Source organism: Myzus persicae, unplaced genomic scaffold (genome assembly GCF_001856785.1).
Source record: "Myzus persicae strain clone G006 unplaced genomic scaffold, MPER_G0061.0, whole genome shotgun sequence".
Taxonomy (NCBI): domain Eukaryota; kingdom Metazoa; phylum Arthropoda; class Insecta; order Hemiptera; family Aphididae; genus Myzus; species Myzus persicae.
The window spans coordinates 382522-396515 of NW_019104144.1; the positions used below are offsets into that span (position 1 = coordinate 382522).

The 13994-nt window shown below is 29.2% G+C and overlaps 2 protein-coding genes across 2 annotated transcripts; both read right to left on the bottom strand.

Moving 5' to 3' along the window:
• LOC111039212 lies at window positions 1-9240 on the bottom strand. Its single transcript, XM_022322591.1, has 3 exons — window positions 9133-9240; window positions 1795-1913; window positions 1-929 (listed from the first exon to the last, which is right to left on the bottom strand). The coding sequence occupies exons 1-3, from the start codon at window positions 9166-9168 to the stop codon at window positions 668-670; spliced, it is 417 nt and encodes a 138-aa protein (XP_022178283.1). The 5' UTR covers window positions 9169-9240; the 3' UTR covers window positions 1-667.
• A 336-nt stretch (window positions 9241-9576) lies between these two features.
• On the bottom strand, window positions 9577-13518 carry LOC111039211 (extensin-like). The gene is made up of 3 exons (XM_022322590.1): window positions 13271-13518; window positions 11360-11448; window positions 9577-11039 (listed from the first exon to the last, which is right to left on the bottom strand). Exons 1-3 carry the CDS (start codon window positions 13289-13291, stop codon window positions 9824-9826), a joined length of 1326 nt encoding a protein of 441 aa, XP_022178282.1. The 5' UTR covers window positions 13292-13518; the 3' UTR covers window positions 9577-9823.
• Between the last annotated feature and the right edge of the window lie 476 nt (window positions 13519-13994).

Consider the following 13994-nt stretch of genomic DNA (forward strand, 5'->3'; position numbering starts at 1 on the left):
AAATTATGTTGTTTTAAATATAGTTTATCTTTATTATCGTTCATGTCGACTAGTATGACAGTCGGTAGACGTCGGTACTCGTATACTCAGTGTAGAAACACCTACCGTTAATAATAATAAATAATTAAAAAATGGATCTAAAAATATAAATCTTAACAACGAGAAAGTACCTACGATAAAAATATCAAACGGGATAATACTATAGGCTAATCAGAATTGAAATATAATATGATATGCTAACAACGTAGTTATAAGAAATCTAGTTTTAAATGTAAGTACTAAGTAGTAAGTAGGCAAGTTTCGCACCTACTCGATTTCATGGTGAGAGTAAAATGTTAATACTAAATTTATCTCTAAATATATATAGGTACATAACACGGTGGGCAGTATTATACCCAAAATATATTATGTTGGTGTACAATGTGTCTAAAGTTGTTCGAAGATGTGTCGAATTAATCAACAGAATAAATTTCACTTAATTTAAATATTAATGCGCGTTTTGTAAGACAATATTGTAATACTATGACGCGCTTAAAAGAAAAAAGAAAACGAAAAAATGACGGCGGCGGCGACGATGACGACGACGACGACGACTTTAACTCTCCTCCTGCTCTTCTCGATATTAATTCATGTTGGGCAAGTATATTGTCTTTATTATGCTAGTGTTTTACGTCATGAACTCAAAATCGTGAATGTCTTCTTGTACGGCGATGTGCCTATAGATGTTGAGCATGGCTCCGAAGACGTCTTTGGGTTGTGACCCTCCTTCGCTGTCATTCCCGGTAATGTAATTGTACATGCCCGACAGCAATCCACCGAAAGCGGTCACAATGTCGGGTACGTTGAACGTGATCGGGAAAATGGGAACGGCTTCGACAAAGTTGCCCACTGCCGAGTAGAAAATTCTAGCCAGTTGTGGTCCGTCTGTCCTGTTTCAAAACATTAAAAAACAAAATAATAATAATGATGATGATAATAAACTCGTGTCATTTTTTTTTTACCTCTCCATTAAACATAAATAATTTCAGGAAAAATATTTTTTTTTTACAAAAACGTTGACGAGTAGGTAGGTACCTATAAAAATAACTAGTTTTGAACTAATGGTTGTTATATTTATTTTAATGTTTAACGGTTAGATGATGAGCGGAGTCGCAGTGGTGCACAGTAGTTTTGACCCCCCCCCCCCAATATTAACCAATTAATATTCCCACCAAAATTGAAATTACGGTTGAAAATCCACCGTTTTTACAACTTCAAAAGGTGATAAGTGATAATAGACACAAAAAGAAAACACACACCCACGCATCACCCATCATCATTCTAAAATAAATCATACATCCATCGCTCCGCTCTCAATCTAAAAGCTTCGAGTATTTGATGTACTTACGTCAATATTTTCATGAAAATAATATTCCATTTCAGAAGATAAAAAATACAGCATACGAAGTAGGTATTTAAAAAAGTAATTAAAAAAGTTTAAAAACCATCTAAATATAAAAACAATTGATTATTTGAAAAAAAGTATATTGTATATGCACATTGACATTGCATCTACTTTAAAGGTTTTTTTTCAAAAAAAGACACGAAAATCGATTGGGACTTGCTACCCTTATGTTTAAAGTTTTATGTTATGATTGTATTTTAAGAATAATAATACTTTTTCATAGTCATTTTTTATTTGGTACTTTTATTATTTAACAATCAGTTTTACTACATTATGTACAGTGTACCTATACATACATAATAATTTGTACATTTTATATACATATAATTATTTTAGATATTTTTACTTACGCTGTCTCTTTCAAATCTGCAATCGGTACTGCCGGAATCACTCCCGTGTCTCTCAATAGAGCCGAAATTCCAGCGTTAGTTTGCAATATGTTCAGGCAAAAGAACGTGAAAATCACCAACTGAAAATAAAAGTTGTATTTTAAATTATTTTAAATACCACTTTAAGAAAAAAATATTTATGATCATATGGGAACATGCGTACATGAACCAAATTTTATTTTCAAAAGTTAAAATGTGATAAGCTTTTGGGTATATAGTAATCTCTTTCATAAGCACAGTGAGCCAGTCTAAAATATTTATTTGATTGTTCAACAAGATTCTGTCTTCTCTCTTCCATTTGTAGGACCGGATCTATTTCTTTCTAATAATAATTTAAAATAAGCTGAACAGATAATTATGTTTTTAATGATGTCCAGTAGGATAGTATGGAGGATGATGTTCCTATAATAATAATTATTGATAAACATAATAGAGTAATGGGTGTGATACTGTGATGAGTTACACGCTATATAACTACCGTAATAATAGAAATAAATAATAACACCTAAACACTAACAAGCAAAAAAACTAATAATACAACATATTTGTCCTTATTATAATAGGTATATTAATATATCATACTATTATATTATTAGTGGCTTTTTATTAGCATTCTAACGTTCTGTTAAAATTATCCACCGACTATAATTATTATATGTCATTACACGATATAGTAGTTCGTATTTATGTATGTGTTTTCTTTTATTATTAGGTATAGTAATGGTAAGTAAATATATTTGTAACTACATATACACATATTGTGTTATTTATTAAATCATTTTCTAACCAGTTTCCAGTTATATAAGTATATCCGGTGAAAAATTGTGCTTAAAACATTAAGTATAACAACACATAGTTATAAAAATACCCTACCTTGTTCCATTTATAAGTTGGAATTTAAAAAATGAAATCAAGTGTTCAGTTGAAATACATCCAGGTATATCATTATTCATTATATTTGATAAAACTAAATTAGTTAGTTACCTATATTTCAACGAAGACATTTTTTGTTAAAACAATTTATACAGTTCCATCCAAATGCATTGAAATAACATATTATCCAATATCAAATATTTAAATAAATTGATAGGTACTTATTTATATTGATTAATGTTAAATGTACATAGTTGTTTGAAACATAAACATTAGGTACAATAGAAACCCATTATCCGAGTGTAAAGAAGATTCATTTTACAGTGATTTTTAAATAACTCCTTAGGCCATGATGATTATTTCTTTAATGCTATTTCGTATGGCTGAACATATACTATATTATATCGTTGAACATAAAAGTAATTTATTATTATAGATAAAAGAGATGTTCAAATATTATTCATTTCTCCAAACGCATCTACAACTTACAAGCACGGGAAATAGAACCGGTTTTCGTGCATCGTTTGATTCGGTTTAAGTGGAAAATCCTAGAAAGTGGAAATGTCACGACGACTACCGATGAGACTAGTAAGTAGCAACACTTTATGTGTTACCTATGCACAGGCGATTGTCCGCGAGGCTGCAGTGATCACGATTTAATAATTTAAGTAGAATATAACATCCTTAAAGGAGTTTTTTTCCATACGAGAAAAACAGTCGTATTGCACTTTGAACTACCTATTGAGTTTATGGCCAAGTATTTTTCTCATTAAAATCAATTAAATTCTAAAACTGGTTTGTTAGTATTGTTCACCGGGCTTTGATTACATTATTCAAGCCGTTTGCTTTATTAATCTTAAATTGCCAAAACTCTCTGGTGTTATCACAACTGTTATTATTTATATTCTCTTACTGAAGTCACGACTGTAGATAGCATCAACAGCCTTGATTGAAAGTATACATTTCATGATAAATCCCCACTCGATTTAACACGATAATATTAAAATATTTAAGCTCTTACTTTTAAATAATAATTATCGTTATAATGCGAGTAGATGGGGGTAATACAATTAATTATTATTGATATATTTAATTAATATACCAATTCGGGTACGGCTTTCGTAAGTAGGTAAACCTTGTACCTCTACTCAGGAGTTTTATTATTCTAATAAAATGTTATCGTATTCTTTTATATCCTGTATTCGACAACGATTTATTATAATAAATACCATTCAGGGTTATTAGGCCAATGCCACGAGCGTAAAATTGTTTATGTTCACCAAATTTGTTTACGATCTTTGTATTTACAATCGTTCTACTCTACAACTGATCTGATATATAACTTTATAAGATGTTATTTTTATTCACACATACGATGTGCTTTCATCGCATTCATCATACCTATGTATAACAAAGATACCGGATCTATTTTGTATTTAAATTTCTATTACAATCAGAAACCAGTTTAAATTAAATAAAACGTAATAAGCTATAATAAAATATACCTAATATATTAGGTATATTGCTATTTAATGGTAAAGTATAAAACCCACGAAACACTATTTTAGTAGGAACTCATAATTTCGACAAATAATTTTTTAATCTGACTTTAGATTTTAAAATTAAATCGTTGTTTAATAAATGTAACATTTCGAATGGTTATAAGTACACGTTTTATTGCAAAATTATTGCTTTACACTAATAATTGTACAATCGTTATTTCGTATCCTAAGCGCGGCGTCGTGTAATGAGAAAATATCTACCTACATAATTTAATTTTCTTTTTAACTACATATTTTTTTTTCGGTCAAGTCATTTTTTTTCATTATAAGGTATTTAAATATTTATATAGGTAACATATAACTGTGTACAACGTTAAGTATCTTTAAAATACAACTTATATTGAAAAATTGTGTAAAAAATCTTGTGTGATATATTAAAATGAAAACCTAGTTATGACAAGAGATAGATTTCATGGTTCTGACACATTTATATAATACATAGTTTATGAGTTATAACTTATAAGTATTTTAAGTTTAGACGAACGGAGTAGAATTGCACAGAGGTAATTCTTAAAATACTGGTCCACAACTCCGCTTATCCGAACTTTAGATCCAATATTATAACTAAACCAGCAGATCCCGTGCACTTTGTTGCCCGTTAAAAATTCCAACTCTATATGAGACTCGGTGGTGATAATTCGAGCAGTATATTATGCCTACCTGCTGTGTATAATAGACAATTATTATTTAATAATATGTTTTATATTTATTTTGATTGCGGATACGCTGTTGAGCGGCTATAAGTGCAACTCAGCTACCTTGGTAGGCAATGTGCGAAAATTTAATTGTATGCATGCTTTTACCTGATCTGCCCGATGAACAACTACAGGCAACCACTAAACAAAAAAAAATAACCATTTCTACTAAATATATTTATATTTCTCCTATAACCAATAGGAACCGTATATAAACAAATATTTTCTTCGTAAATCTTAAAATCTCTTTTTGAGCAACTCCCCGGGTCGGACCTATCGGGTACAATTGTGAATCTAAACCATCCAGGACACTGTCCTGTTAAATTAGTAAAATAAAATAAAATTGTACTCACGCAATTTTTCTGGTAACGCCAAAAACGAAAAATGGAAAATGAAGTAATAATCGAATAATCATATTTCATACCTATAGATAAAACCTAAATTTTATCTCTACTATCTATGTAAAGAGAATATTGCGACTATAAATAAAATCGAACGGAATAAAAACGATACGAAAATTATCACTTTACAAAGTTTAAACTTTACTTTATATAGTGAAACATAATATTAATACCTAATATTCAATACACGATATATTTCTCCATGTTGATCCATTTTTTTGGTGTTGGCCAGGGGCCCCATTTTAACAATTAATTATGTCATATGAACAATTGTATAAGCTAAAGCTTGCTGTAGCTTTTACAATTCGAAAAAACATTCAGGAACTCAAAACATAAATCATCAAAAACATTTAAAAAAAAAAAATTTAAAAAAAGGGTTTTTCAAAATTTTTTTCGTAAAAATCTTTTCCTAGTGATTACGAATAGTTAAAAAAAAAATTGAGCCAAATCGGCCCAGCCGTTCTCAATTGATGAATTGTTATACATTTTTGGCTCCATTTTTATGTATAATATGATAACTATAACTTCCGAATTTTGATTTTATATTTCGATATACTCTGCTATAATATACTGCTTTGGAATATCAAATTTAAAAAAACACGTTGTCGCTCAAAAAAGTAAAAACTTTAAAAATATAACGATAAAAATAAGTGGTAGAAAATATAACTTTTGTTTGGTACACTATATAACAGAAAATTGTTTTTATGAGACATATTAACATATTTATAGCCCTCCCTCCACTGGAAATTTCTGTTTCGTGAGTGCGTAGGTAGAGCATCACGTAAATATTTAGTTTTATTAATTGTCTTCTACGTCCTTACGGTAAATGAGAATTTTATCAGACAGAAAAATCAAGGTTTATGTTGAATCTTCTTTACTGTTTAATCTCATGTAAATATCTCTAAGTATTTTATTAAATATAAGAAAAATGTTAACAATAATTTTATTCAATTAATCATACAGTGCTGTGTTTTATTTTATCTTGAAACTGTTGAGGAACGCCCCCGTATTCCACTTTCCATAATTGAAAGTTGTTGGAATATTTTTGTATCGGCCATAATATTAAGGCTTTACATTTACAACTTACAATTCAAATCAGCTCATTTTATTTATAAATAAAAATAATCCTGTTTTCAATTTATTTAAGTGTATAAAAATGCGGAGAAACCAGATTCAAAAAAACTTGATATTTTTTTGGTTGCAGGGAAAAACAATGAATCATAGAAATGTTTTACGGATCCTCATAATAAAAATATGTTTTTTTTTTAAAAAACGAGATTGCTATCATGTCAAAGTACTTAATCATAATAGTATGCCAGGGGCAAACCTAGGTCCTCTAACTTGATATCGGTCAGAAAAAAAGTTGTTACCAGCCCAAAAATATGTCCGTGTTAAGATGACACCAATATAATGTGGTAGCTACGACATACTAATATTAAAAAGATCCTAAATATTATTTTTAATTATATCATGTCTAGAAAAAGCAAATAGATATATTTCCTGAAAATGTAAAGTATCTACAGTTATTTCTTTTTGAATCAATTCAAAACAAAATTGATTTTGTCAACCGGCATTGAGTAAATATTCTCGTTTTTAGAATTTTTTTTTAGTTTTTTCCTAATTATTTTGTAAACAACCATCAATTTTTCTACTTTTGATCAAACCTCCTTCCTTCTCCCTACCAATGTAGTAACGACATCAAACAAAAATAATGAAAATTATTAAAGAAGTTTTTTCCAGCCTAAAGTCAAATGTGATAACAGACACAAAAAACTCTTTTATATTAGAAGTAGCATGCTGCAACATATTTTTCCTCTGCAAGTTAATTTGATAAATCTAAGATATTAAGTTTTTGGATACATATAGTGCAGTAGAAAAATTTCTTATGACATGCTGAATTAATTTTGTTATGAACTTAATTTAATTTTTTTTTTATTATTTCTATCGATTTCCATTTCTGTGGCAATAAACAAAGTGTTGCAAAAATCAGCCTCTTAAAAATCGACAAAAAAAAAGTTGTGTCCAGCCCAAAAACATAACTATGTTAAAAATATAACCAACAATCAGGCTAAATAAATTTAGAACCTCATCATAAGATTGTTATGTTTTTATCTCTCCTACTAGTTATGGATATTTTCTTTTACAGTTAATCAGTATAATATTTCATAATATTATGTTGTACCACCATTTAATTGATTAAAACGTATAATAATAATTTATGTGGCTCAAGGCTTTATCGTGTTTTCCCAGGGGAATTTTATCTCATCTCTCGAGACACTCGGAGATTTATGATGGATTAATACTTCCTGAGTCACAGCTTATGTTTACCTTATGGTCTAGGAGAAAGTTTTAAATTGTTGTAATTGGAATTCAAAACGAAAAAATAACGAATGACAATGTTTATTGTGTTTTAGACCCTCGTCGTGTTTCCTCCTTTTATTTACATATAGCTAAATGCATATTTTATTTGCAGAAGTGATCATACTGAATGGAATGTAATGTACACAATAAAATAGCATTGTAGGACTCCTCGAAGTATTGACATCACGATATTTACTAAGTGTATGAAATACTAAGATACATCCAGTATTGTATAATTAAAAATTTCTTGATAAATAATTATTTCAGACTCCCGTTAGATATATTTATTGGTAACACATTAATCTCTCACCAACCGGAAAGGGAAGGACAAGGTTGCCGGGTCAGCTGGTTAGCTATACATTTATAATATATAACCAACATTTAATGGATCATCCTGGTATAATAAACAATTATATGGATTAGGTACAATCCAAACTACTAGTATCTGTCTAACTATCTAACTGTCTGACTTACAAGCCAAATAAAATTATAGTAGGCACAACCAAAGAATCCAGAATACAAACTAGGTATGGATTTTAATAGTTACAGACATTAATTATTCACGAACAATGGTTTTTATTTGATGTTTAGCTGAATTATATTTTCAACCTATTTCCTAAAAAATGTTACCTTTTCTAAGGTGCGTTTGACATTTTTTAAAATTAAGATAATATATTATATATGTTTTTTTAAACTTATTAGCTTATATAATTTTACGTCTTGTGTTTTAGAATTTCGGTTTTAAAAATGCATAATAAGTATAAATAAAATCTGAAACATTCATAACTAAAAAAAAAAATATGTTTGAAATGTTTTGATTAATAAATTAATATTTACTGTATTAATTACAAGGAATGCACATTATTATCAATATTAGTAAAATTACCTTTTCTATATTGTATCAATAAAATTTCAAACACACCTATAAACTTAAATTCAATTTTATTGTATCGATAATACAAAAATACGGTAGATGTAGCATAATATAATTTATAGGTTAGGTATTTTTGAAAATATTCTTGTTTCGAATTTGATAATTTAAATTTTAAATATCTAAGGTGGAAAATTACTTTTTAAAATAAAATAAATGTTGTACTTTTTAATTAGATTCATTGCTTTTTGTATAATATGAATAAATTTAGCTCATTTGTGTATATTAAATCATTTCTATTTAGTATTGATTAATTAATATAAGTTATCATATTCCAAAAAATAATATTGAGCGTAAGGTATTACCTAAAAAAGAAATCATAGGTAAATTATTTTAAATCTGTATTAAATAAATATTATATTTTTTTATAATATAAGTACATAGATATCTCTTAAAATTAAATAGTCTACATAATAAAAAATGCATTAAATCTCGATGAGTTAAGAATATATTAAAAATAAATAAATATTACTCACACAATAGTAAAGATTGTTTATCCCGTGTCCGTTCATTATGTGTTTTTATGAGGTTAATTAATTTTTTATGATTTGTGTTTAATTTTAATAATTATTTTTAAATATTTCCTGGACGACGTAAACAATAACTTAAACATGCATTTAGACTTGTTTCAATTAAAGTAATTCATAGACGTGGTATCACGATCGCACGAGAGTCGCGTGTAGACTGAAAGGACTTTCTTTTTCAAATATATTCAGTGTGGAGATTATAGCTATCGCCGGAGCAGGTTTCAGAAAAGGGAAGTCGTATGTGAAAAGTACGTCCAACATAAAATATAAAAAAAATACTAAAGACTTCAAAATACAAATAACTATTCAGTATTTTCATTCTTACAGGGAACAAACAGTACGATATGAGTTTAGAAAATTCCAATGCAAATTTGAAATCACATTTGACACATATAAACGCATGACGTTAATTTATTATATATTAAAGTGTTATTGGTACTTACATGGCGTTAGTGAAATCGTCACGTTTTTACCGTTATTGACATAATATATATTTATATAGTATAAATAAATAATAATTTAAAATACATTTAACTCGATATTAAATAAGAAATTATTAATATTCACGTGTGTTATTAACACGTTCGTAATTCGTATAAATATTTTTTTTTGTCTTACATTATAATATAATTTCAGTTATTCAATATTCGTCAGGATGAAAAGCTGCATACAAACGTGGGAATAACAACTGTTTTAGACGTAAGATAGGTGACTTGGGTCCTCTTGTAGTTTCTTCGTAAGGTAACTGAGTATTCGGTATGTAATATGCGGGAACTGGCGGATTATAAACAGGTGGGTTATACGGTGGTAAGGTTGTAGGTTTCTTGTAAAAATAAAGAACGGTAGAACCAAGAGCTGGCTGAGCTACTAAGTTCAACGGAGGAGCTTCAGTAGGTCCGTATCCCGATATAGGCTTTGGATCACTTGCTGTTGAACTTTGTTTGGGGGGACAAGGTGTTGTTTGAGTTGTTGCTTCGGGACACTTAGGTTTAGGAGTGGTCACTTCTGGACATTTAGGTTTTGGAGTGGTTACTTCTGGACAGTTCGGTTTTGGAGTAGTCACTTCCGGACAATTAGGTTTTGGAGTGGTAACTTCCGGACATTTAGGTTTTGGAGTGGTTACTTCTGGACAGTTCGGTTTTGGAGTTGTCACTTCCGGGCAGTTGGGTTTCGGAGTTGTGGTTTCTGGACACTTTGGTCTAGGAGTGGTCACTTCCGGACAATTAGGTTTCGGAGTTGTTACTTCCGGACAATTCGGTTTCGGAGTAGTAACTTCTGGACATTTTGGTCTCGGCGTGGTGACTTCCTCACAGTTAGGTTTTGGGGTGGTGACTTCAACACAGTTAGGTTTTGGGGTAGTAACTTCCGGACAGTTAGGTTTCGGTGTAGTTACTTCAGGACATTTCGGACTTGTTGTAGTTATATCTTCCGGGCAATTGGGTTTCGATGTTGTTGGCGCTATTATATAATTGTCAGGTTTGTCTGGATATGAATTTTGATCGGAAGAAACGTTTTCATTTTCCAACGGTACTGGAATGATCACTATCGTGCTCGTGCCGTTACATGGAAGTATTATCTGTGTATTATTCGACGATTCTAGAGGGTACGCGCCATCGTCTTCCGGATTATTGATACCGGGTCTCAAGTCATTTAAGTACTCTGGTGGATTGTATACGGAAAAATAGTTTTGTATGCGCTGAATAAAACGTTCGATTGGCGTCGGAAACTTGCCCTTGAACTTGTTTGGAGAATTTGGATCCAACCGTATCAACGTCGGAGGGGTGTCTTGTTTGCCAGTCTTAATGTTATCCGGCGGAAGTGCTACATATATTTCCGTTTCAACTGATTTTTTTGGTCTGAAAATTAATACACCGTTGAATTAATTATCAATGCTATTAAATTAATCACTGTTAGCTTAAAGTGATACAATTATCCCGATTCCTATACATAAAATTCAGAGCTGTGGTACAAACTTATAAAACCCGATTTACTCTTTTTTATAACATGATAATCCGCGTGTATATACATGTACATACATGTATACATCTGAGATTTATAATTGATTGTGTTCGAAATTCCTAATCTAAAAGCCGAAAAAAATAGATGTTCTTTCTCTAGAAATATTTATAGTTACAGTCAGTCAATTATATACACGTGTAATAATGAAGAGGTTCACCTTGATCTGCCAGGATCGTTCTTGCTGAGTACATTGACGTGGTTTGCGATGCTGGATTGTTCGTAACACACTACAAAAACCACAAGAACCTAAATGTGTATGTATAAAAAAGTATGCAATTAGTAAACATGATCACCGTTTTATTTAATTGTATTTTACATTCAACATTAACCAGATCTGAGAGTTACATTGTATTGTAATAATAACATTTTGATTTACATTTTATAATTTACTGGGTGTTTCACGAATATTCAACTAATTAAACATGGCGTGAAAACTGCAGTGCTTACATTGTTATGTTACTTAATTTTGTAAATCTTTATGGGATATTATACTGAGTGTGCCTCTGTATTACGGTTTAGAGTCAACGTACGTTGAAATAAAAAAATACTTACAGCTATAAGAATCTGTTATACAACACGTATGCAATTTTATATCGGTCTGCGTAATATATAGGAATTGGAGTTAAACGGCAAAAATAAAAATAAAGTATTAATTTTTTATATTATTTACATACTTATTATACGATTTTAGAAAAATATCTAGTATATTAATCTATAGGAATATTTTAAGTGGCCAATAATTAATACCAATGTGTAAATGCATAGGTACCTAATAAATTAATATTGGCAATAATTGCAATGCTTTCAATAACACTATAATTTTAGGCTGGTACCTAATTAAGTACCTACGAATATAAATTGATATCTGATAAGCACCATTATTCATTATTGAGAAAAGCAAATATTATACCTGAAAATAAATTTATATTTTATATTAACTATTTCTACATCATTACTATATATTATGCACCAAAATCTATGTCTAGAAATAGAAGGTGTTCATAAATCAAACATGATTTAAGCATAATAAATTATATTTTGAGAAGTACAACACTATAAATTATGATACATTATATTTTAAAGTCCGTAAATAAGAAAAATTTTAGTAGATATTATTATATTATTATGAGTTATTAAATTGTTAACATCGAAATACAAAACAATTATTTATAATATGCAGTTTAAATTCAAATTAATTAAAAATATTTTATACTCTTATAAGAAACTTTTTCTGCCGGTTTCCTAATTGATACACCTTTTGTTTACTCATTACCTACCTAGTTTCAATAATTATCATCTGTGTTACACTCCACACACAACTAGAAAAACTATGATATCGTAAATTACATTTAGAGTACTAATTTATGAGCATGTAATCTGTTTAGGCTTTTATTTATGTGGATTTAGGGGTACGCACTAGAAAAAATTAAACTATTTATATTAAACTAATGATAATTTATTTCATTGATATTTTGATTTTGATTTAAGTACCACTATGTATTTAACACCAGTATATTACACGAATTAAAACAACGTGTACAAATTGCAATTCAAATAAATATAATGACTAATTATAATGTAAATTTATGAAATAAGTGACTTAGCGATTATCATTTTCAATAACCAGTAATGCTAAGGTTTCATACATGTTGAAGTACATACGAGAAGGTACTTAGGTAAGTACACAAATACAATATTGCAACATATATTAAATGATAAATTATTTATAAATAAATAATAGTCAATAATTAATAATTTATTTTACAATTAAGTTGATAAAAATTAAAAGTGATAAAGCAAAAATGATAAGACATTTTATTATTTAAAAAACGGTTCAGATATTATAATAAGAATTTATTATTTATTTATGAAAATATTATTGTATACCTATTTTAAATAATGGGCTAACAAATTCTGTTGTTTTACTTACATAATAAAATTACTGAATTGATACTTTATGACAATATTTTTAAAAGATGTATTAAGTTGTTTTAATCGATATTATATAATGTAAATTAATTAAATATATGTATTCAAATTCGTTAAATTTGTTTCCACGTTTACTCACCCAAAATGTAGTCAAGTCCATGATTCCTTATTTTAAAAACACAGTAGTGTCTACTGCGATTATATAACGAAGACTGATATTATTGTGAATCCATCCGGACTATAAAGTTCCCTTCCATCCTCATAATAGCAAAGGTCATCGATCTTTAAAATAAAATTTACGATTACCTCGTGTGCAGTTTAGGCCTATGCCATAATCTGGTCTAACGTGTTATGCCACACGAAACTGCATGCCTATTAATGACATGCGCTCAAGTTCAAGATGATAATCATCCAAAGCGTACTTCGCCAGCTGGAGGTCAGAGTGTCAATTTATAATAATAAACATGTTTGTCCGAAAATCGAATTCAATGCGACAGTTGACGACAATATACTAAAAAACTTGAATTCTGGTTAATTGTGTAGATCAGTGTGGTCTAACCTTTTGTTGTGGTCTGGCCAATGTACACATTTATAAACGCTAGAGGCTAATAAATAATTAAAAAAACTATTCGTATTTCGTTTTATAACAAATATTAATATTACACTCAAGTTGTCACGTTATAGAATACGTATAGATTTCCACTGCCGCCGCACGATCTCCCACCGCCTAGTTTTATTTTTTTTAATATATCACACTTATAAACACTGAAATTATTAAATGTATATACTTACTACATATTATGTCTTCTAAGGAGGGCCGAGGATTTGACGGTCTCGGATTTGTGAATCATAATTTAATTATT